The 27,041-nt window shown below is 30.9% G+C and overlaps 1 protein-coding gene across 1 annotated transcript in view; it reads left to right on the forward strand.

Moving 5' to 3' along the window:
* Fnta (farnesyl transferase alpha) overlaps positions 1 to 22,632 on the forward strand; it is a 59,476-nt gene extending 36,844 nt beyond the window's left edge. The window contains exons 6-8 of the mRNA XM_075366880.1: positions 6,470 to 6,670; positions 14,003 to 14,180; positions 22,285 to 22,632. Of these exons, the coding sequence (XP_075222995.1) occupies positions 6,470 to 6,670; positions 14,003 to 14,180; positions 22,285 to 22,389 (484 nt within the window). The 3' untranslated portion in view covers positions 22,390 to 22,632. The remainder of the gene's footprint in view (positions 1 to 6,469; positions 6,671 to 14,002; positions 14,181 to 22,284) is intronic.
* Positions 22,633 to 27,041: the final 4,409 nt, after the last annotated feature.

Below are 27,041 nucleotides of genomic sequence, written 5' to 3' on the forward strand. Positions count from 1 at the left end.
GATTCATTTGTGTTAGTTGTTCATCAAAGGCTAGTCTTTGTTTTGGTATACCGTCTGTGGGTCTGTCTATTTTAAGGTAGAGTTCATTGTTCCATGTTTTCTGACCTTCATTCGTTTTCCTTGATCCAAGCATCTTTCTTAGTATCATTCTCTTGCTAATTTCTATTTGTCTACTTCAAACTATTTGTCAGACTTCAGGTCAGATTACTCGGTGTAGTGTCTAATCATACCCATTCTAGATATTCTGTTTTTGTTGCATACACTCTTAACATGTAGGTTTTCTGCATTTTCTTGATCCATACCTTATTTGCTTTTTTGTCTAATCTATTTGGTTGAATGATTTTGCCTAGGTAGTTGAATTTCTCTGTGATTTCTCCAAATTTGATTCTAGATACTTGCAACCTTTTTTTACGTTTGTTATATATTGCATCTTTTCAATAGATACTTAAAGTCCTATTTCCCCCCCCCCCCTGTATCTTTGAGGATGTTCACTTGTTTTTCTACTGTTTCTGTATCTTCTGCTAGGAGTGCAGGGTCATAATATATATTAATTTTGTCAGTTTTTATTTGCATTACCGATACAAGTATTTACTTATACACTATTATGCTAAATTCATTTCTGTTATACAATTTGGGGGATTCCATAAATCAAGAGAAACAAACATATTATTTATAAAAAACATTACATTTGTTATTAAATTATTTATAGAATAGGTGTTTGTTTTTAATTACGTCAGCTACATTTTAAGGTTAAAGGTGTAATTTAGGCATTAACATTGTGGTATTATTAATTTTATAAAGTTAGAGATTCAAATTGCTATGGCAAGTTGGATTCACACTCTAGATCCGCTAAAAGAGTTTTCAGAAATCACAAAATATTTGTAATTTTGATAGTGTGAAAATTTTGTTTTTTCACTACGTTTTGACTTATGTGCAAGTTTTTAATAGCTATAATTAATTTTCTTTGGCTGTAACTATAGAATGGGACATTCCATGCCAAATCATCCAGCTTAAGTAAAAATGTGCACCTTATCTGTTCAGATTTTAATGAAATTTTTTTTTGTTGCGTCTACGACTAATGTAATCTCATGTTTTCTAATTTTGTTAAATTCACTTTAATTTTTTTTCAGTTATTTGATATTTTTGATTATTCATGCATTATCTAATTTGTTATTACAACAAAAAAAATGTAGTTACTTTATTAAATTTGATCTTAAGTGATAATTAGTTATCTTTGAAAAGTCAAAATTTGCTTATTTGCTCTAAATTTCATTAGTAATACTAAAATGAAGTTAAAAAGTACATTCTAAACCTTCAAGTTCACTTGATTTTCACTTAAAATATGTAAGTTGAAATTTCAAAGGTTTTATTAAATGTGCCATAACCTTTTTCTATCTCCTAGAAAAATGAAACCAGTGGTATTTAGGCATTAAATTTACTTTAAGAATATGAAATAAAATTAGTCGCTATTTTATGTTTTTATATAGTAAAATGTAACTATTTACCTAAGTCAATGTGTATTCAAGCTACTCCTAGGTGAATAAACTGTTTCTTTTTAATGTATAATTATTGTCTTCAACTTGTAATTGTTTTTTAATAGTATGACAGTTCATTATAATCTTTTTTTATTTGAATCGTTTCAAATTTTTAGTGGAGACTGAAAAAATATGTATTTATTTCAGAACATAAAGAAAATTTTGTAAGTTAAAAAATTTAAACTAATTGATTCATAATTATTGAGTGAAAGTGATACTTTATTTTCATCTAGCCCACTTTGGCTTAAAACTGAATACTTTTCCTTGTCAGTTTATAAATTATTCATCCCACATGGGCAGTTACTTTTGGTAAATGAATTTTGCACAGTAAATTCACAAATGGGCATCTACCTTCTGTATTACAATTTCTGTGCTCTGGCCAATAAAACCAACCAGAAACCTGTTATTGTGCATAAATTCAATCATTGCAAACTGTTTCTCATCATCCACTTCCTTGTGTTGGATTGGTATCCAATATCAATCCATTTACTACTTCTCATAATCATGAGCTATGTATTATTAAGTCATGTACTGTCTTTGTAAAAAAGCTGTATTTTAATGAAACTGATTCATTTCAACTTGTTTACTGTACTGTGATCTTTGTTTTAGATAATGGGACAAAAAAGTGAAATGATCTTCTGGCACTGTTTTGTGCTCTGCGAGATGTAAATTCAATTTAGTTTTCAAGTCACTAAGATTCTCAACTTTTATAAAGTAAAATGTTACTTTTGAACATTGTTGATCATAAAATTCAAACGATGTGTGCATATTTGATCCTTGTAAGATCTTTGAAAATTTACTTATGTTACAGTTCTTTTGACAGCTCCACCTATTTCATCACAGGCCTATTTCCTATGCCTTATTACTTTAAAACTTCATGATACCTCAATTCCAAAGTCATCCTGACGATAGCAAAAGTTAATGAGGCTTTTAAGTTTTTTATATTGACCACCACAGCCATATTTGATGTATTCATTCTTGCTTAATATTAACATTTATCTCTTTTATATGTAGGTTAACTTAACTTATCTCTGAAATTCATAAACAAAATTGACATCATGTTTCATATTATCAGATAAATTTTTGACAGATTTCGTTATTTTTTTTATAATAAAGTACTCAAGTTTTTAAGTACCAAATCGATATATCAGTCAGAGGAAGTAGCTTATTTGTAATCGATTTCGGTCAGTATTTATCCAGTGAGTAAATTTTACATTGTTAACATTCTCATAGCCTATAAATATATCTTTTATAAATTCTTGTAATTTTTTGAATGCTTATTGCTATCGCATAACGTACCATTAAGGTTCTTTAATCTCGGTTTGTCTAGGTTCAAAGCCTTGTAAGCAAAACTGGGTTTTTGATAATTGCACAAAGATATAGGAGTTTATTCTTGCCTAACCAACTGTGATACACCATATCAGTTTTAGCTGACAAAATTTGGGATTTCCAATTTTGTATTGAGAATATTTTTTTTAAAAGCAGACTAAAGTTCCTAAAGATTACACATTAGCAAGCATTTCTGCAAGTAAACATTTCTGAGAATGTTAATTTTATCTTTTGCTGCAGGCATAATTACTGAATTCATAAAAACCTTTAATTTCTCTTCAACTTCTGCTTGATTTTTTTTTATCTATTGGTTTAGACATAGTAAGATACCTTTTGCCTGTAGTAACTGATGAGGTGTTCTAGCCATTACTTGGTAACCTGAGATTTATTGGAAAATTTTTTTTTAGATGATCTGGGAGCTATTGTAAATATCCAAATTTCTTCTTATCAATTTGGAGTAACTTTCAACTTAATCTTCATTGCTTTAACCAGATTATCTAAAGCATTGCCTTTTTTTAGAACAAGGAATTGATACTTAAGATGTTTTCTTTTGGGAGTTGTAACACGTGTACTATCTTCGATTTTACTTTATGTGATCCATGCATTGTGTGGTCAGTTTAAAGAAATATTAATTTTTTAAAATTTTAATACATCTCCAACAAAAAACAAATGTTTATTTATACTTCAGTTCATAGCCTTTTGGCATTTATGTTATCATTCAACCCCTGATCAAAACCTCATAGAATTTTCTTCATCATTCTTGCATATAAAAATGTCTTGTACAATATTTCCATTTCTTTATTGATAGCGAATTGATGAGTTAAATATGTGCATATCATTTGTTCCTTCACACATAACGAGGTTGTGTTAAGAAAAATTCTTTTAGTAGAAAGAATATCCTGAATCACTTTTGGTTTTCTTACTACCTGAGTTAAGCATGAAAATACTGCGTGGTATTGTTCAACCTTCACAGCCTGCCAGATCCATAATTCAATGTTCCTATAATGACTTTCACCCTGAAAAAATATTCTTTATTGTTTTTTTTTCCTTTTAGATCATCCATTCACGCTAGGCGAAAAGTTACCTCAGCATATTATATGCATATTATATCAAAAGAATTTTGTTCATTTTCAGGAACATTAAGAAATCTCCATTACTGGCAATCAGAGAGTTAATTATAGCAGATTTAAAATAATAATTTTCATGGAAAGCCTTGAAATTTTTTAATTTGCCTCAAATAAACTTTTGGGTTAAATAGTAGATATATCAGATAGATAATAGGCAACAACTAACAATAATCAACAATTACCTAGATATTGATAATTTTTATAATGAAAAGATAGAATGTGACACAAAATTCCTTTTTTTAACCAACTTCAGAAAAGGAGGTTGTGTTCGACCCATATATATATATTTTTGTTTGTTTGTTCGCGCATATTGTTTTTCCTATTAATCCGATTCAAATAAATCTTGTTGCAATAGATGCAGCTGCTTTTCATGGTGATACCATGATGTTGAAAATATTTTAGACTCAAAAAATCGGTCTGAAAATTGACAAAAACGTTTTTGCCATCTATTGGGTAGGGAACAGTGGGAATCCTGCTCACTTATATGTATTTAGCATATATATGACTGTTAATGTCATATTCTATATGGTGAGTAGGTAAGGACACTGGGAATCCTGATATTCTATATGTATGTGTCACATTAGATGATAGGGCAGGTAATACGATATGTAGCACTGTTAATAAAATCATAAAAAATTGAAATATCTTGTCTTAAACTTTTCAGACCTAATATACATTATATATAATATACAGCATCAGTTGGGTCAGTGGTAATCTTGTAATTCTATATATGTACATCACATTACATGGTCTTTTGCGGTTGTACAACTAGAATTCTTCATACTTTTAACATTGTTGATTTATCATTAGTAGCCAATGTATCAATGCCTTGAGTGAAATGTAGCACATTATTCAAACTTGTGCAAGGTTTTTCAATCTTTCTGCCTCGGCAAGTGCTTTCATTTTATACCTATTTTTTCAACATCAAATTTTATTAACACAACTTTTGGTAATTCACTGCTTTCTAGTTGGTCCTTTCATAGGACAGGCCATTTGAATTTCTTTACATTCTCATAGTGCTGTTAAATAAACTATCAGAAATCAATATATTATGCCTTAACATAACTCTTGAACTCTCTGTTAATTGTACATTATGCAACAGGCCACCACAATTATTGACGTCTACTAGAATAACATTCCCGGTCGAGTTTTACCATATGTTGCAGCTTCTCGTGATTCATCAATAGCATTAATAACATAAACTTATTTGTTTTTGATGTCATGTCAGTCATACTATGATTACATTTACCAACTAATCTAATAGTTGTGAATATTCTAATAGCATGTCCATTTGCAAATTCGTATGTTAAAGATACCTTCCTTCTTTTACAAAGCATTTTCAATTGGCCACTTGTAATTTTGTCAAAACGCAACTTATTTAATAAATCAATGAACTCCTCTATGTCATTTCTTTGTCTCATGTTTATTATTAGCTCACAAAATGAAAACTGATAGCATAAATTTATTTCTGCTTCACACCAAGGAGGTTGAAAAAACACTAATGGTCTTTGACTGAAGGTGGCTGCATTATATCACCAAAAAGGAGCACATTAACCCCACCAAATAACTTACCATTTATAATCAGACACAGCAAATTATAAAAAAAAAAAAAAAAAAAAAAAAAAAAAAAAAAAAAAAATGGAACCGACATCAAAATGCGCTAAAACGTAAGAAATAATTTCGTCCAAATACTTAATTAATTACTTAGACACTTTTTTGAATCTGTTCTAAAATACATGATCATAATTATGTGGTACTTGAATGGACCTGTAGATAGCTTATATAAAAAGATGTAATAGTCGCACACAGAAAAGCAATCAAAGCACCTAAATGTGAATTCCACTTATGTATTATTGGTATTGCTTTTTATGAAGTATATGTATTTAGTATTATAGAACAAATTTATATTATATCTAGAAATTCATTTTGTAGAAGCAGGGCCAATTCAAAAAAGTGTCTAAGGAATTAATTAATTATTTGGATAAAATTTTTATTTATTTTTTAGCGCATTTTGATGTTGATTCTATTTTTTTTTTTAATAATTTTTATTATTTCTCACATTTGCAAATTAAGCATTGAGTCACACTTAACAATTTTCCCCATAAATCAGCTATTAAAAATGATATTTGAATAAATTGTATGTAATTTTGTTCTTAATAAAATTCTTAAAATTTTGGCCAACAATTAAATTTAATTAGCATAATATTTCTAGGTAATAGTGCTTTAAGAATTAACATTTTTGTTATTTTGCTATTTAAAAATGGTAAATTTTTGTCTTATTAAACTACACGAACATCTTATTTATTTATTCAGTAAACTATCTGTTTCATGGTAAATCCAGATTTCACAAAAACTGACTTATAGATTAAGATTTATGTAAAAGAATAACTATTTTTGGAAGAAAAGTAGAATTTTATTCATAAATCTTTATTTTATTTATTTCTGCTGTTTGATATAGATTTATTTTTTTTGTTTCAGTTTGTTTGAAAATGAATTAAAATTTGTGAACCAGTTATTAGATGAGGATATTAGAAATAATTCTGCTTGGAATCATAGATACTTTGTTTTTAATCGCACTACTGGTTTTACACCAGAAGTAATTAAACAAGAAATTGATTTTACATTGGATAAAATAAAATTAATCACCAAAAATGAAAGTTCGTGGAATTATTTACGAGGGTAAGAACTACTAATAAACATTTCCAACAGTATTGATCTAAAAAAGATTATCAAATTTTATAAATAGTAGAATGGTAAATAGTATATTATAGTAAAATATATTTATTTGTAAGTTTATATTTTTGTCACTTACATCTTATATTTCTAGTCTTGTTTCATTTATATTAATTTGTTAACTCTAAATGTATTGGAAGTATATTCCTTTCCCTTCTTTCTTCCTTTATTATATTTATTTATTTTTGTTTCTCTTTTGATTTTATGAAATTAGATATCTTTTTATTTTAGTTTTTATTTACGTCTCTCTACTAATGTAAAAGTAAGGAAATTGAATAGCTGTGGGACGAGGATATTGATAGAGAAGGAAGAGGAAGAGAATTGCTTTTTTTCTACTTATTATCACTGTATTTATATTTATGTATCAAGTATAGCATTCTATATCCATTTTTTATAGACTCCCCTACATCCTCTAGTTGCTACTTTCTCATTTTATTACAAATATTTTTTTTGTTTCTTTCTTTCACGTTATATTTAGTACATTCACATGGAAGATTTACTAAAGAAAGCAGAATGTTTGCAGACCAACTTTGTTTATTACTCCATCGGTAGTTAAGTTATTTAAGTCTGTAATTATAAAGCTTATCTTTTATGAATGTAAGTGAATAAATTCAGGGTCTCTGAACCAGTAGGTTTTCCTTCTTTTTTTTATCACTGTAGTGAAGTCAGTCTTCGTGAAATAAATTTTCACTTGATTTTTTTTGTTTTTAGTCCATATTTGAATATTTTTTTCTGGCGTAACTAGATTTTTTCATGCACTGCAATCATTACCTGATAAATATGCAATCTCTAGAAAAAAGAAAATGTGTTTACAGTGAACCAATGTTGTTTATGGTTGTTTTCTCAACATTTATTATGATGAAAAAATAATAGATATTTAAATACACTTTTAATATAATCTTGAAAATATTGTTAGTAGCCTATCAGTTGATTCCTATGTTGTATTCTGAATATCTGGGTTTGTTTTACAGGTTTGTTGAATCAGGGTTTATAAATAGATCTATCTTTATGTTATGTAGAGTATTTTCAGATAGACTATTGTATTCTTGAATATTTTGAAGTCAGTGTTTTGATTAATTAGAACCCACCAATTGAGTGGTGGCCAGGCACAAAGCAAGCTCTTATTTATATATTCTTTTATCTTTTAATGTTCTACTTAATAAAATAAGGCTAACAGAGATTTAAATATAAAGAATCTTGTTAAATAGACTTTTTTTTATAAAGGTTTTAAAGTTGGTTAATCTCAGTTAGAAATATCTCTTAACCAACCTATTTTTCCATTTAATTATATTATGTAGAAGTACTAAAGATAAATAAATATTTCAATATTTATTTATAATATAATCTAGTCGTCCTTTAACAAATATTAACAGGTTGTTAAGTATGGGCATAATTAAAATTGGACATGGCTTGTATACAACTTGAATGGTTTCTAATTCAGTTTGGTAAAATTCTTCAATTATAAAAGAAATAAAATTCCCAACCATAATTTTTTCATCTATTATTTTCATTTGCATCAAGTTATAAAAAATTACATTAAACCAAAATGGATTTACTGATTAGTTGTAATTTTGATGTAATCCTTTATTGTAGTAATTAATAAGTTGGTTTTAAGGTTTGTTATATTTGATTATTATTGGCATTTTTTATAATGAATGATAGCAGCTTAAATAGCAAGGGTGGCAAAAGCACTGTACTACATAATATCGTGAAATATACACCTATATAAAGGGTCCGCCACGGGAAACGGACATTTTTTAAGTTGGTATAACGCATCCGGTAGGAGGAGAGGGGAGCCAAGGCCGGCGTGTCACTCGTCTGACCTTGCAGTTTATGATTGTTCATTGTTTAGTTGCCATCATGCCTCTTTGGAATGTAGAGCATCGCGTTTTCGTGAATGACAGTTTTATGCAGAGCGGCGAATCAGTTACGGAAGTTCAACGTATTTTTCGTCGAAGGTTTAACGTTCCTCGGCATGGAAATATACCGAGCCGGAACACCATTTTGTGATGGGTTAATGCCCTTCGTAGTGGAGGTAGTCTAATGAAAAGGCAGCCACCGGGACTACGTAGCACAGTTCGAACTCCGGAGAACGTGGAATGTGTAAGACAGGGTGTTTTAACTAGTCCAAGACGTTCAGTTTGTAGGCATTCTGCAGCACTACGAATATCCAATAGTTCAGTGCGGCGAATTCTACACAGAGATTTAGGTTTTCACCCTTATAAAATGTCAGTTGTGCACAAAACAGAGGGCGACCCAATGCGATTTTGATAATGAGCGACGAGGCTCATTTTCATCTCAATGGTGTTGTGAATCATCAAAACTTCCGATACTGGGCCTGTGAAAATCCACGCACTTTACATGAATTACCATTACACAGCCCCAAAGTTACAGTGTGGTGCGGCGTCGGGAAATTTGTTATCGTGGGGCCCTACTTTTTTGAGGAAAACGGGAACACTGTAACCGTAACAGCTGATCGTTACGTAAATATGGTGAAAACATTCTTGAAAACTGAGCTGAGATGACGACGAATCAATCTGCCAGATGTTTATTTTCAACAGGATGGAGTTACGGCCCATACTGCCCGAGTGTCGATGGCTGCTGTTAGACAAATGTTCCCTAACCCACCGGGTTGGTCTAGTGGTGAACGCGTCTTTCCAAATCAGCTGATTTGGAAAGCCGAGAGTTCCAGCGTTCAAGTCCTAGTAAAGCCAGTTGTTTTTACACAGATTTGAATACTAGATTGTGGATACCGGTGTTCTTTGGTGGTTGGGTTTCAATTAACCACACATCTCAGGAATAGTCGAACTGAGAATGTATAAGACTACACTTCATTCCTCATTCCGCCTCTGAAGTATTATCTAAACGGTAGTTACCAGAGGCTAAACAGGAAGGAGAAAGAGAGATAAATGTTCCCTAATCGCGTTACCTCCAGATTCAGTGATCTGCATTGGCCCCCTCGCTCACCAAACCTTTCGATGTGTGATTTTTTCTTGTGGGGGTATTTAAAGTCTTTGGTGTATGAAACCAAACCTCGTACATTGGCTGAACTGCAACAAGCAATAGAGCAGAACATCGCTCAGATCGATTGTCAACTATTGGAGAGAGTAGAGGCTAACTTCAGAGAGCATCTCCACATTTGTCAGCGTGAAAATGGACACCATCTTAATGATATTATTTTTCGTACATAGGTAAGTCAAACTGCATATTCTCAGAAACTTATTTCTGCCAATAAATTATTTTTTAACCTTAAAATAGTGGAATGTTGTTAATTTGTAAAACGTCCGTTTCCCATGGCGGACCCTTTACAACTTGGGTCCTGCAGTAGTATATGAAAATGTTTTCATAGATTTATTTATGTTTAACGGAACAGTCATTTGTTTCCCTGCAAGTGACTGAAACAATTGTTACTTTGTTATAGCTCATCATTAATCATCATAATGACTTCTAATTACTGAATATGTATAATCATTTTCCTACATGTGATGAACATTAAAGTTCATCACATGTATGATTAAAGTTCATTTGCTGGCATCAATCATTGTCATCTGTGGTTGCTTGCTTCTAGAGGGATAAAGGTCATATTTATTAATTTGTTATGTTTCTATATCTCAGATCATTTAGTAGAAAATATTTTCTTAGTAAAAAGCTACATTTTTCAGCTGAAATAGACAAAAAACTAACAAGAGAATGAAAAACATTGAGAATTTTAAATATTTTATGTGACATGACATAATTTTCAACTTGTTTTACACAGATGATTAAAAATTATTTGGAAAATGATTACAGAATATAAGGAAGACCAGGGCACTTTAAAAGTAATTAAATAACTAGTAATTAAGGATTAATTAATTTTACCCATGGTTATCACAAAAAAATTAAACATTTGATCTCAGTCTTTTTCCCTAATACATCAAAAATCTCCTAGATAAATGCTGTGGTACAAGTAGAAATACTTGAAGAAAATATCTCACTGTTTGATGCCAGCAAAAATGTCTGTTCAGTAGTCGCTTCACTGAAACTGTTCCTTTAAAAAGGTAGCTGAGATAATTGTGCAGCCCAGTCAATCTGTCCAAATGACCAAACCTAATTTATTATTTTTATAATGTTCAAGAAATTAGTTTTTTGGAAATGTTTTTCCTTTACAAATAATCACAATGTTACATTTAATTTTGTAAATTCCACACAGATTTTTATTTTATTATTATTTTTGTTTTTTTTTTTTTTAATATTTTATTATGTGGTTATTAGTGGTTTTGTGCCTGGCAGATCAACAGTGGATGCAATTCAAGCTATGGGTATACTGGTGGAAAAGTTTAGATATGCTGCTAGGAATTTGCATATGATATTCAGACCTCGAGAAAGCTTTCGATCGAGTGCCGCGAGATTTGATATGAACGGCATTGAGAAGTCACGGTGTTCCAGAACGATACGTTGCAATCTTTGTGGACATGTATCACGATGCGACCACAAAGGTGAGATGCATGGCAGGAACATCAACGGCTTTTCATGTGAACATGGGAGTACACCAAGGTAGCGTGATGAGCCCACTGCTCTTTAGCATTGTTATTAATTATCTGACATCGCACATCATGGATGAATTGCTGCTGAGCGTACTTTTTGCTGACGATGTGTGTCTCGCGAGTGAAAGTGTTATGGCGCTGCAGGATATTTTCAGTCGCTGGAAATGTGCACTTGAAAGTCACGGTCTGAAGATCAGAGAATCCAAAACGGAATATATGTTCTTGCTATTCAGCGACGCACAAGCACCATCGCCTGACATTATGATCAACGGTCGAGTTATGCCGAAGTGTACAAGTTTTAAGTATCTTGGTTCAATATTGAATCAAAGAGGCAGCTGTGAGCAAGATGTGAATCATCGAATCACCAGTGGCATGATTGAAGTGGCAGCAGATTTCGGCTGTTCTTTGTGACAAGCGTATGCCTCCAAAACTTAAGGGCCAAATGTATACTACAGTGGTTAGACCTGCACTTACATATGGAGCAAAGTGTTGGACACGATACGAGCAGTTTGATCGAGATCTCACAACCGCAGAGATGAAAATGTGTCAAATGTCTCTTGGTGTGACTAAGTTGGACCACATCAGAAGCAAACGAATACGAGGCTCCCTTCAAATAAAAGAGTCAGTGGCAGAGAAAATCTCTCGAGAGCGAAACGATTGGTTCGAAAAGGTTGATTCTCAGCACCCTTCAAGTGTTAAAAAAAAGATAATGGCTCTTGATATTCCGCCAGTCAAGAAACGAGGAAGACCGAAGAACAGTTCGTGTAGGCAGTTGAAAGATCGACGATTGAAACATGGCTTGACCTAGCAAGAGAAGGACAATAAAATTAACTCCAGAATAACACTCCGTTCAGTGAGACCAAATTGAATTGAAATTTCTATTGTTTTACTGCTTACTCTGGAAACTTTTGTCTCACAACAGGAATTATATATGTAATATTACTCATTATGTATATTAATAAAGCAAGGAAGAAGTATTATATGGTTATTAGTCTTGTATGCTGGTTTAAACATTTTTTTATTGTAAAAATTTTAATAATGTTTTCAATGATATTATTGGTGTATAAATAGTTTATGTATATTTTACACTGTTTTGTTTCTTACCATGTATTGGTTAGAATAACCAATAGTTATTATTATTTTTTATTAAGTTTTAAGTATATAAATATTAGATATTAATAAAGATGGCATAAAATTAAATATATTAGAAAAATATTACTTTTATAAATACAAACAAAATTCCAATTTGATAAACCATCACTTGAGGAAGATGGTCTAATAAAAACTGCCATAGAAAGCAGTATTTCATTATTTAAATTTTTGTTATGCAATAATGGAATTTTTTCTATCATAACTGAGGATGCGGGTTTCTGCAAAAGTACTTTTATGAAAAATTAAGGTATAAGTCTTATTTCAATATACTGTACTAGATGGTTTATTTGATAGAATTTAAATATAAATTTATTTATCTATATGTATATATATATATATATATATATACACACACACGAGGGGTAGTCAGGTCAATCCAGAGCTATTGATTTTTAATAAATGTAAAACACACTTATGATAATAAAGATTACTTTTATTTCTTGATGTAATCTCCTGCTACATTTATCCCAGTGTTTCACTAGTGTCTGGATACCCGTGGTATAGAAAGATTTGTTGTTACGTCGAAACAAGATAGCACTGACTGCTTTACCTCGTTGTTGCTATTGAAATCCTGGCCTCTCAGGAACAATTTCAAGGGCCCAAACTGGTGAAAATCACTGGGAGCGAGATCCAGACTGTACAGGGGGGCAATAACTCCTAACCAAGATCATATAGCGTGTGTTTTGCAATGGGCTGTATGTGGTTGTCCATTGTCCTCTAGAAACAGAACGCCTTTAGTGACCACACCAGCCATTTTTTCTCGAGAGCATTGTGCAGATCTTGAAGAACTTTGCAATAGTACTCACTGTTAATATTAACTCCACAGGGTAGAAAATTGGCATGAATGATGCCATTTTTATCCCAAAAAACTAAGGCCATAACTTTGCCTGCAGAAACAGTTATTCAAGATTTTTTTTAAGATGGTGAATCTACATGCTTATACTGCTTTGATGGATTGATTAATGCTTTGGATGCTTTGATTAAACTTAAGATGGTCTGAATGATTTTGTTTACAGTTCCCACAGACAAATTTATTGTTACTGCAATTTGCTAGCAAGTTGTCTGTCATTTATTAAGTATCAGTTCTTCCTCTTGCTGAATTTTCATGAGAATGACTATAATAGGCTCTGAACTATCTCGACCAGGATCGTCACTTACTGATGTACGTACGGCCTTCTTTAAACTGTTTGCACCACTCAAATGTTTTACTGTGACTAACAGTCTCATCACCATACTGTGCAAGGAGTCGCGAATAAATCTCACTGGGTTTAACACCTACATTCACAAGAAATTTCATTACAATGTGCTGTTCCACATATCCATTCGCTACCTTGAACGCTATGTTCTTTAAGACTGACTGATGTTTAACATTGCTTCATGTCAGCATGCCTTGCAGTAATATCTGATACTTGTACCTTATGTTTACAACCAACAAAATGTGTAGGAATCCCCATATACATTCTAGTCTAACAAAAGTCCCGGTTTGACATGAACATCCCTTGTGTGTGTGTGTGTGTGTGTGTGTGTGTGTGTGTGTGTGTGTGTGTGTGTGTGTGTGTGTGTGTGTGTGTATTTGTAGTTTATATTTGTATTTTCTGAACAGGATTCTTTTACACTACCCAGAGGGTCTTAGAGAACCTACAGTTGTTAAGTTTTGTGAAGATCTGTATAATTCTGGGAATCGGTCAACCTATTTAATCGCCTTTTTAGTTGAACAAGCTGAAGAAGAGATTGAAAATGGAAGTGGAGATAAAGATTCTTCTATTACACATGCTGTTCAGGTTAATTTTATTTTATTTTTCCTTTAATTTTTAATTTTTTTATTTATTAGACCTTGTTAATGAGGGAATTAGCTTGCATTTTACTTTTAGAAGCCTGTGTCTGAACTGCTTTAGTTGCTTGTGCTACTAAAGTGAATTGGTAACCATGTAAAAGTCCTAAGTAATGAGTATGCCTGAAGAGAGTAATGGTACTTTTAGTAATACAGCTGCTGTTTGATTACTGACATGAATTGAAAAAAAATAATTTTTAAGCGTAGCATACATTACACTTTTGAATATTCTGAAAGTAGTGGAAAACTATACTTTACTTTCTTTTTTTTTGAGGAAATGTATTCCTTGGTTCTCTTTTCTGTAATGCCATTATACATTTGGGGTATTATATTCTAGTGATAAACCACATCTCATCTCTGATGATAATGGTGGTGGTGGTGGTGTGATCACTCAAGAAGAAATCAGTTCCAAGAATGGCATTTGTTGATGTCTAGAAGAAGAAGAAGTTCTCACATCCAGATTCCTGTGTTGATTAATACACCCAAAACTTACCTACTGGTAGGAAGCTAACTGCCATCAGTCCTCTTGCTGTGTAGAGAGTGCACTAAAATACTAGGAACTACAGCAGCTGCACTCCTGCTTGACCACCTGAAATCTTAGCACAGAAATGGCTTTCAGAGAATGGACTGAAATGGAATTGTGTTAGGAAGATAATGTCATTATTCCAACTCTCCCATCAGATCTCAACCTCCACACATTTCAAAAAAATGTATGATTTAAAAGAGTTGGAATGCAACTCAGCTTCCAGTCATTGACATATTATAAATACCATCATTATAAAATATCTATCACCAATCCATAAGAATAATCTAACAATAATGGATTAAATCATTATTATTTTTATTGTGGGGATAGGATTATCCTCATGCTAATGGGAATAATGCTAATTCCGCTTTCCTGATTATAAATTATGATTAGAAAATTTGATACTGTTCTTCAATTTATTTTCATATTTAATTTTCTTTACTTGTTTCTTTAAAATTATTATTAATTTCTTTAGTAAAATAATTGTGTATGTGAATAATAATTCTTAATTTTCCATTTTTCCTTTCTTACAGTAAGTTGTTTTTAAAAACCAATTACAATATATAATTCGTAATGAACATTAAGTACATATTCTACAGCCTAATCTAAAAACCATCAGCTGGCAAGTTGGAATAACAAGATAAGATTATCCATAAAATAAGAACTCTTAGGATACATCCTAAATAGAATAATAATATCAGATTCAAAGAAATAGGAAATAAGTACAAAGTTAGAAGTTAAAAAAAGGGATAATGAAAATAAAATAAAAATAAAATAGAGATAATGAAATAGAGTTAGAAATAGAGATAGACTACCATTATTACTGCTTCCTATTACTTTGAAGCATCTAAAAGTATATCTACAGCATTTAAACAACCAATTCATAATTTGATAACATAATTCTAATAAAGTAGATTTAATCTAAAACTGAGGAAATTAAATAAAAGCTTATAAATTGCAAACAACTCATAGCTTTGCAGTTCTTAAAAATATATTCACCAGTGTTTAAACAACTTTTAACTAAACTGAATTATCATAATTCAAGTACATAGTTTATTAATAAACTATACTTTAAAACTAAGTAAATGAAAAAAAGATTATAAATTTTAAGTTATAACTTATTGTTTTGGTGTTTGCTCCTAAAATTACTTTTATTTTAACAACTAATTCATAGTTCTGTAAGATAATTAATGTAAATTTAGTTAGAAATTGGGCATTAAAAAATCATAAAATAATTATAACACAAACTCAACATTTTGCAGTCCCTAAAAATATAAATTCATTACTATAAAAACAGTATTGTTTATCTATTTAAATAACAGTTATAATTTAGGTAATAATATATGGGTATATTATTTAAGTAAATAATATATTTATGTTATAATATAAAGTAATTCATGTGAGACTGAGTGAGTAAATAAATTTTAATTATAAATTACAACTTGTATTTCAGTTCGTAAAAGTATATTTATTTAAATATAAATAAGGTACTCATACTTCGTTAACATAATTCATTCATTAACAATAATTTAATTTGAAACTGAAGGAAGAACAACATTTAAAAGTAAATTGCAGCCTATTTATTTGTAGTTCCTAAAAATATGTTTATTTTATTGCAGTTAATTCTGTACTTTAAAAACTAATGCTGCTTAATGAATTTGAATAAGTTATAAGTTTGGGCACATTCCTCTCAACTAAAACAATCACGACCATGTGTACAAATTAACATAACACATTAATACATTTACAAGCGATATATTTTTGTATCACAGACCCCCACAGTGTAAAGATAGAAATAATTAATCTCTTTAACTTTTTAGCTGATAATAAAACTCCTGAATTAGTTCCTATTTATAGTGCAATAGGATACTAGCTTGTTCCATTTCTACAGTTGGAAAACCTATAAACAAGTCATGTGATATCTCAATTGAACCCTAAATAGAAAAGCCTCAACTTGCAAGGACAGGGCATCGCGTCACATAGCAAAGTGAATGTTATCCTCTTCCTCTTTTGTATTATATAGAGAGCAGTGTACATGTACCTCTAACCCACAGCTAAATTACAATTATATGACCTACAATTGACTTCATCTTGCTTTGATAATCCATTTAATAGAAGAGAATACAGGGTTATTACAAATGATTCATCAGATTTTTAAAATCTGTATTTAAAAAAGTAGTACACATAAAATTGTGAATGATACATGAAAAAAAACAGAAACTGTCCAAGTTTCAGGTTAGGCTTAAAGCAGTCGGCGACAGGTAGCAACACAAGCTCAGTTTCTAAAATGGCATCTGTGCAATAGAAAGCATTCTGTGTCTTAAGAGTATGAGAAATGTTTATCCATTGTTACTGTGCAATGTTTATTCCGGAGACGTTTTGAAACAGAACCACTATGCCGCAAAGCATTCTAAGATGGTATCGACAGTTTAAAGACACCAGTTTTTTGTGCAAAAATAAAAGCACCAGCTCCCCAAGCATTTTGAATGAAACCGTGAAGAGAGTCAGGGCGAATTTCATTTGTAGTCCGAAGTTGACTCAACGCACTAGTAGTGAACTCTATATTCTGCAGCTGACTGTCTGGAAGATTTTGCAAACTCCATTACGACTGAAATTGTACTCTATAAAGTTATTACAAAAGTTACGACCAAATAACCTCAACAAATGATAAAAATTTGTAATGACATGCAGGAAGCTTACGGAGGATGACAATTTTACTAACCGTTGGGTGTTAAGTGACAAGGTGATTGTTTGCACTCGTACTGTCACTCAAGTAGTGGGGGGTATATGCGCAAGACTAGCTGGACCAGTCAGTCATCGCGCAATATCAGCCGTGTACACAGCTCGCCCATCTAGTGGCATCATTAACAATTTTATATCTCATTTGTTGTATTTTTTATGTAACTTATTTTCATTTCACGCAAGTCTCTTTATGAACATGTATAAATTTGTATTTTACTATTTTTACAGTCCACTCATTGTTTTAATAAATATGATTCTTATCTAAATTATGAGCATTTATTTCTTTAATTATTTCACGCTATTTGAATTGTGAAACATTCATAATTAGGCAAACAGCGATATTTCATTTGAACGGAAAGGTGAGTCGCCATCAGGATATGGAGTACTGAACAATCTAATTCTGTACAACATGAATGTAATTCTCCAAAACTTAATGTTTTTGTCGCAATTTCTAAAACAAAGATGTACAAACTGTTTTTCTTCTTGGAGAATACTGGGACGAGTATTTCATTCCTCAATATGATACAGTTACGATCGTTTCCTTGATCGAAAGATGACTGATAATTTTGTATACAACAAGATCGGACTCCACCTCACCGGTATGCTGAAGTACGAGGCTTCCTGAATGAAGGACTCCTGCGTTGCTGGATCAGGCGATGTGCAGACAATAACTTAGTCCGCTTAAAATGTCCTCCTATATCTCCTGATCTCTCATGGTTTGTGATTTTTCCTTTGGGGTATTTTAAAGACTGTTTACGTGCCACCACACCTGATAAATTTGGTTGAGCTACTGGAATGCATTACAGCTGCATTTATGACCATCAGTAGGGATATGTAAACTCGTGTGTGGGTTGAACTGGACTACCATATACATGTGTGTCATGAAGGTATGACTGAAACTCTTGACAGTTTCTGTTTATTTTCATGTATCATTAATTTTATGTGTACTACTATTTTAATTACAAATTTTTAAAATCTATGAATCACTTATAATCACCCTATACGTTTACTGATGTAAAATAACTATTTTCCCCTCAAATTTAAATTCCACATCTTATAATGTGTATAATACATTACAGGAAGCCCTGCATCAAAAACAAAATTTTCTTTGTAATTCATTTTTTTTTAAATCTTGTGTTTTGCTTTCCAATTTCCTACAATATCAAATTCTAAATTTACATTTACTTAACTTAAAGCTGAAACTGACCTTTCTTTAAACTATAAGCTATTGAACTTTATTGTTTGTACGTTTTGGTAACGTATTTTCAGCACTAGTTAATGTGAAGTTTCAGAGTATATTCTTACGAAAAGTCTGATGTGGACACCACATGACTTCCTTTTATGCCCAATAAATTACATATATACATTTTTAAAAGTGCATAAAGTTATTTACTAATAAGTTATACAGTAAAGTTATTTACTAATAAGTTTACATACAGTTATTTACTAATAACTTCTGACTATTTCATTTTTTTTATTGTTATTATTGAATTATTATTTATTGTAAAAAGATTTTTATATCAGAGGTTAATAATGAATAATTAACAAATCAATATATTTAAATTAAAAAAAAAAAGGAAATGAAGTCTGATTTGAACCGATGTGCCTTTCCCTTGTAAGATCCATATAGTTCATTAATTAAGATTTTATTTGACTATAACTCTGGAACCAATGAAAATAAGTACTGCTTATGATATATCATTGAAAAGCTCTCAATGAGGGCTTATTACTGCAGTTAAGAAAAAGTCCGAAATTCAGATTTTTTGGATTTTGGGATTTTTTGGACCCTTTTGTTTTGGTCCAGTCCATTGCAATCAAAAGGGGAGTGGACAACTAGATGTTACAACAGTCCTAAAACCATTCAACATTTTATAGCTAATCATTTTTGAGTTATGCGAGATATGTACATACGTAAATATGTAGGTACAGACATCAAGCCGAAACTAGTCAAAATGGATATTTCTGTTGAAATTGGAAAACTGTAATTTTTCACCATTACAATACTCTCCAGTTTATAAAATGAGCAAGTAATCTAAAGGAGGCATAACGGAAAACAGCTCAAGACAGAAACAGGGTCATAGTCAGAAAATTTATTTCTTGTAAAACTGAATACACATTTATAAAAAAAAAAAAAAAACAAGTTAAATCTATATATGGATAACAAAAGTCATTGAATACAATGTTTTCTGTATTATATGGTTAAAGCAAAAAAAATTTACTGTGTATACTATTTATCTATTATGAATCTGTGGCAAATAATAATTTTGTAATACAATTATTTCTTTTGAGCTGAGTGTTTAACAAGTTTTTTATTTAACAAGTAAAACTTATTTTACTGATATATAAAGTTTTTCAACAGAAGTTACTGAATTCAATTTTCCTTCTTACACAATTAATTAAACTGTTCAGACCAGGGAAAAAATACATGTATAATGTGTTTATAAAAATAAACAAAAAAAAAAGAGAAATTAGGACTTCTGAGGCTTGCCTTTATGGGATTTACCAGCCCTTACAAAAAAAGAGGTAATTCTAGAGCATGCTTTGAGCTGAACCTTTTTTGCCAATCAGTGTACACTTTTATTTTATAAAGCTTACATTTAAATCTACCTTAGCACTTCGTAACTTCTCTTTTAAATAGCTCACCATTTGATGGAGAGTGTTAAAATTATATGTTTATATTTTTAACGAATTCTGATTCTCTACTTTTGAAAATTCACCTTTCAGTCTTTCTCTTCTCCCTGCTTTTCTGAAAATGGTTATTTTTTTTACTTGTCTAGATTGACAAATTCCAGTGCTTGCAATAATTAACCAAATTATTAATGATGCACTGAAAACCTACAGTGAAATCCGTTGGCAGAACAGATCTACATTAAACCATAATCCACATCCACATATAATAATACCTTTTTATCCTTTTCTCCAATACCTCATACAAATCATCTAAAAAAAGACCAAATTATAGTGGACTAAGCATTCCTGCTGCAGTATCATAGCAATATTAAATCTCATAGACAACCTCGTTTTACACCAATACTAATTACTATTTAGAGTCCCAACATTTAAATCTTGTAAAAAATTTATCATTTAGTTGATAATTTAATTACAATAGTTTAAAAAAAAGCTGTTGTCAAAAGTGGTGGAGAAATCTACAAAGAAACTATAAACTCTAAACTATACTTCTCTATTTTGAAAGCTTTTTATTCAAATTGGATCCTAAAAAAAAATATTGTCAGTGATAGAATACTTATAGGAAAGTCAGCTGGGAACTTGTTTAAAATAACATTTATTTAAACTCGTCTATTAATCATCCTCAGGACTGTTATTAATAACAACCCTGTAAAACGTTTAGCAGTTATGTCTAAAGATGAGGTATCTCTGTCATTTTTCACTGTAACTGTCCTTATTATAAAGTAAAAAATTATGGATATTCTAAAACTATCTGAAACTTTCCATATATGTATCTTTAAAAAAAATTTTCAAGAAAGTTGTTGAGCACATTCTTATTAAATTCATATTGAATCTAATCTCCCACAGGAGTGAATTGTAATTTTTTGCCTCCTTCAATACCACTTTTAATTCTCCCATAAAAAATCTGGATCCGTTAGATCATTCTCTTCAAGAGTTTTAACTTGCTGAATTGAGAGTCAAATAAAGAGGGTTTCAAGAAAGAATGAAAATAGTTAACCCATTGCCAAGCTTCAGTTAGTTTACTTTTATTTTTAAAACCTTTCTGAAAGGTTTTAGTGTCAGTTGCAGCAGTTAGGTTTGGCTGGTAACAGTTTTGTTTAATCTCCCTAATTATATTGAAAAAAATCATTGAATCAAATCATCACACATTCTAAATATATATATTAACATTGTTATTAACAGGGTCCTTTAACTCTCTTATAACATATAACTTTATTTGTGAAACCTAAATTGAATTTATCTGAAATTCCCTGTTCCTCTGCAGTCCACACATTTTTATCCCCTATTACAAATTTTTTATTCCTCATTGTAGCTAAGGTAGACCAGCAGTAAATTGACTTCTTTTGAATAACTTAATTTAATGAGTTTATTTAAAATAGAGAAAAATCGGTGAAATATTTTTCTAAGTAGACTGCATCCTCCTCTAAAACAAATTTTAACTGCACCTTTTTAATGACACATGTGATACCTCAAATTTACACTAAGGATCTTACTCTCTAATATGATTCTCTTTTAATTTTGGATATTCTCTAAGGTAAAAGTACCATTTTAATTGTCACTAGGGTAAGATTTAAGAGAACTTTAAATGCATCCATCAAGTAATGTTTTGAACTGATGGGAAAAGGGTTAGGCTAAGTATGTTCAGGCACAATGGTCTCACTGTAAACTGGTTACGAACCAGAATTGAATACGTGAAATATTTTTGTTTTAGTACCCCAAGGTTAGATACTTTTTGACTTAATACATTGTAGCTGCTCTTTTTTTATTAAAATGTTCTAAGCCAGGTAAGGGGTTAGATGGCTGATTTCTCTTCCAGTTATGCATCTGTCAGTGGATAATTATTGATATATTTATCCAGAACAAAAATTGATGTACTTCCTCCATGTTTTGGGTAAATCATTTTGCCAATAGTAAAATATAAACACTGACGTTTGATTGCATCTACGTAATTTGTTAAGCAGATATTTTTTTAGTGTAATTTTTCTTAATATTTTGTTTGTTTGATTACATCCTGTATACTTTAGACACAACAGAAAATATTATTTACATTTTACTGGGATATTAATTTTTTAAAATTTACTGTTTGTTTCTTTTGCAGTTATGTAATGATTTAGCAGAAAAATATGATATAATACGTTGTCGGTATTGGAGATTTGTGGCTGAAACTTTACAGAAACGTAAAACTTCCACCAGTGTGCAATAATAATTTAATTAGTCTGTTAAAAATTGTAGTTCGTATAAAATAATTTTGATTTTTTTTCTAAATATACATATATATGTGATATGTGTTATATTATTTTGTTTATTGATTTGTACTTACTTTTTTACACAAAATTTAATTGTTTTTTAAATTACAATTTGTTATGTTCCATTGTTGTCACAAATGCCTTATAATATTGGTATATGATTAATAATTATTTTATAAAATGTTCAACATATGCTCAAGCTTCTTGTATTGCTATTACTTTTTTCCATTTATAATAAGTGCTTTATGCTGTACGTGAATACTGGTGCATAAAATTTTTTACTGTGTAGTTTGAATAATAGAATTGTTTAAAAATGTAAATGAATAATGGTGTTCTGTGTGATCACTATTATAATTTTATTTTAAAAGTGAAATTTTTTTTAAACAGTCCACCAGGTCTAGTGGTTAACTGATCGCAGTCAGCTGTTGCTTAACAGTTGACTTTAAAATTGAAGATTCTGAAATTCAAATGTTAGTAAAAGTTAGTTGCTTTTATACAGATTTGAATACTAGAGAGTGGATACCCCGGTGTGCTTTGGTGTTTGGGGTTCAATTAACCACATGCCTCAGGAATGGTCGGCCTGAGTCTGTACAAGACTACACCTCGTCTTTCATATATGTCATCCTCATCTCATTGGGCTGTGATGAGGCTTTTACTTATTGTTCACTAGTTGAGCAGATTGCAATGTACTATTTAGGAAAATAGATAAAGTAAATAATTTTAAAAAAATAACATTTCAGTAACAAGGAAATTTTAAGGTTAGTAAATTATATCTAATCTGGTGATTTTATTGTTGATCAAGGTTTAAAAACAGTGTGTGAACATTTTAATATTTACTTTTTGTTCTATATTAAAGATGAAATACAAATAAGTTTTACTTTTTATAGTCGCATCTTGATTTTTTTATTGAACAACTTGTAATGTCTTGAAATACAGTACATCCTCAAAAATAGGGGCTTTTAGTTTATTCTTGGGTAACTTGTGAATATTCTCATTTGTAAGAGTAACTTGTGAATACTTTAAATTGTAAGTCATACAAAGTACAACAGACCAGTAGATTAGTAGATGAGTTTGTTGAAGTATCATTATCTGCAAAATGTTTGGATGAAGAAAAATGTTGCTTACTCTACCTCCTTAGATATTTCCGCCATATAGGCAGAAGTATGATCTTGTTGGAACCATACTGTTTATGATGAATTTTATGATTTATTTTAGTGTTATGAGAAATATCTCCATGTAGCAATTATAGTTGACTGACTGCTGACTATTTTCTCTTCAGAAATTGGCATATTGAATGAGACTTACCATATTTCAACAAATGATCTCATCAATCATAGTGAATTGATCTCTTATAAAGCTGCCATTAACTTTATACTAAACAAACACATATTCTGTCTGGTACAGGATGTTTTTGAATAACTAGAATATTCATTTGCATTATCTACTATGTCTGTAATTCTGCCAGAGACATAGATAATTTCCACTTTGTACTTGTTATTCTGTGGTCTTGGGTATCTCATTCCTCTAACTGTACAATTTTTATAAACAGCCTTTTTTAACATTTTAATATTATTTATGATATTTTAAATTATTTATTTTATAATTTTTTTTAATAGTTTTTAATCAGATTGTTTTTTTTTTATTACTTAAAAATGAGATTAATTTAATGGTACTTATTTATATTTGATTCATTTTATTATTTATATTTTTGAATTCTCATAATATGAAATAAATACTACAAAAACTGATACACTGATTTAGTTTGGATTGACTTTTACCTGTTACTATAAAATATATTTAATATAAAATCATAACTTTTTTCTTAGCTTTATTCCTCTTTATTCTTAGTGTTTATAATTCCACATATTATGTTAGACATGCTCTGGCAGTGAGAGCATTCTAGCATGGCTGCCACAGTATGATCAAGATTAAGGCTCCTTATATCACCAAGGAATTCCTTTCTGATTGGACTCTACTGCAGTGGATCGTAGTATCCTTCACAGGGTCTAGCTTAGCACAACAGATGCACAGCCCATTGTCACATCTACATTTCTTATGCTGGTATTTCTGAAACACCTATGACCCAACAGGAAGTGAGTTCAAAGTTCGCCACACAAAATCTTCTTACTATCCATCCCCCAATATTTTTAATCAGCTGGAACATCCATCTTCCCGTATTACAGGTTGATCATCAATGTTGCCACAGACTCCTATGTCTTTGTCTGCCTCCCTGTGGCTTTGAGCATAATGTTCTGTCCTGTGTTTTGCCATTAGGTCAATCAGGAATTGAGGCAATCACCAAGAAGGGTTCACTAGACACCACTCTATAAGCAACTTACTCTGTAGCACATTCTCCTCTGAACACTTGGTAACAGCTGCCTTGCATGCTGTACTTCTAGCGCCTGAAACCTCACATGTGCTTTGGAGTTTAGTATCTCTGGTAATATTTTCCTTTTTGAAGCTCATGTTCCTGATATGTTCAGCATTAGTTTCTTTAATGTCACTGGAATCTTCTTAATGGTCTTCTGTATGATATTGGAATCTCTCCTGTTGTCCAGCTAAACTCCAAGATATTTTGAAATAGGACATGGTTGTACAATATCACTGCTTACATTAAATTGCATAGGAGCTAACTTTCTCCTACCATTCATGAACAGACATTTGGTTTTATTGGCTATAACACTCAGAATGTTTGACTCCAACCACCTTTCCACAATCACTTTGACAGTGTTTCCACATTCTAGGACCATATTTCTGGGCAATGTCAACTATCGCCAAGTCATTGGTAAAGACAAGTGGGGTTACATCTTAAGTGTACAGTAATCTCAGTATCCAATCATAAGCGGTATACCACAGAGTTGGGCCAGTGACTAAATCCTTTGGAAAACACCCCTATGTTCCTTTATCATTGCCTGGACATATCTATCAGCTAGATAATCTTATATGCTGCTTATTAAATACAGGTTGACTCTTTTGAGTGAGCTGCTGTATAATAGCTTTCCAAGAAAGACTGTTAAAGTCATTATGTATATCCAAGAATAACAACTGGTACATGCTTCCTCCTCCTCTAGGATTCTGCTGGCTCACTGTCAACAGTATTCATCATGAGTATTACAGCATCATGAGTTGATCTTCTCACCCAAACCTGAAGTGGAAATCACCACTATTCTCTACGTCAGGTAGCAACATCCTTTCATAAAACTTGCATGGTCAGTACTTGATGGTTCCTCAACGGAGCATCCATCCTTTCTGATTAAAATTGATCTTGCCTCCTTCCATGATTGAGGTAGCCGCTCATTAAACTGAACGTAGTTTAAAGCTTACAGTAATTTTACTGTTGCCATCTTCATTATCAATTTGATAATTTCAGCAGAAGACCATCTAGGCCTGAACTCTTTCCAGTCTTCATGAATTTGGCAGCTGAAAACAGCTCATCCAGTAAAAAGAGATCCAATGTAATAAATAAATATACTAAAAATTGAGTAACATTGAATTTATTAATAAGGTAACAGTGATCAGTTATGCCTAATAATGGTGTGATTTTTATAAAATTAAATGGGATTATCAGTTCCAACAGACTTGCATTTTACTTAAGTACAAATAGTTAGTTGGGTTTTATAGTTCATTTAAATAAAAATTGTGTTTTATAGTTCATTTAAATTAAAATTGTGTTTTATAGTTCATTTAAATTAAAATTTTGTTTTTTGATTTCTACTTTCACTCCTTTCAACCTGTTTGTGTATTTTACACCATTTTGGATAAATTTTCACTATATTTGGAATTACTGAAAGTTAAGCCATACTTTAACCCAAAAATGCATGATTTTTTTTATTTTCAGTGAAAAAAAAAAAATTTGTTACAAGCACCTTTCTAATGCCTGAGAAATCAGTAAAAAAACTTTTTTTGTTTTTTTTCCTCATTTTTGATGAAAAGGTTTGGTTGTGCCATAAGTAGTACTTCAAGCAGTTAACTCATTAACTGCATCAATTTACAATTATTTCAGAAATTAGGAAGTAGGTTATGATAAGATAGAACTCTGCAATGTAGATATCCATAAACTAAATTTATTCACTCTCTTGGTTATTATATTACATTATGATTTTTTTTTTTTATTCTGTATGTTTTTTATTACAATAAATTTTTCTGTCAATTGTAAAATAAAAAAATGGAAATAAATCAGCATTTTTAGTCTTTTATATTAAAGTAGCCTTTCTTTATCTTTATTATAACAAAAATTTAAATTACACTTTTCAAATTTAGTAAAGGATTTTCCTGAACAACCTGGTAATTTACACTGGCTCACTTCAGTCCAGACTGGCCAGTGTCCTACTCCATCTCTTCTTTGGAGGAATCATTGACACATCAGGTCTCTTATTTTTTTTTTATGATAGCTGCTTCAATTTCTGCACTGAGTCTTCCTCTTTTCATTGAATCTTCCCCTAATCTGCACAAAGTTATAGCAACATATCTCTGAATTCAGCAATTGTTAATATATTTGAGCAGCATAAACTCTGTGATAGAGTGAACAGCTGTTACAGATAGTCAAATCAAGTAAATGATAAAATATCCTCATGTACCATTTTTTAGTTCTCATTCTATTTTATAGCGA

The sequence above is a fragment of the Lycorma delicatula genome, chromosome 5 (assembly GCF_047948215.1).
Source record: "Lycorma delicatula isolate Av1 chromosome 5, ASM4794821v1, whole genome shotgun sequence".
NCBI classification, from domain to species: Eukaryota; Metazoa; Arthropoda; class Insecta; order Hemiptera; family Fulgoridae; genus Lycorma; species Lycorma delicatula.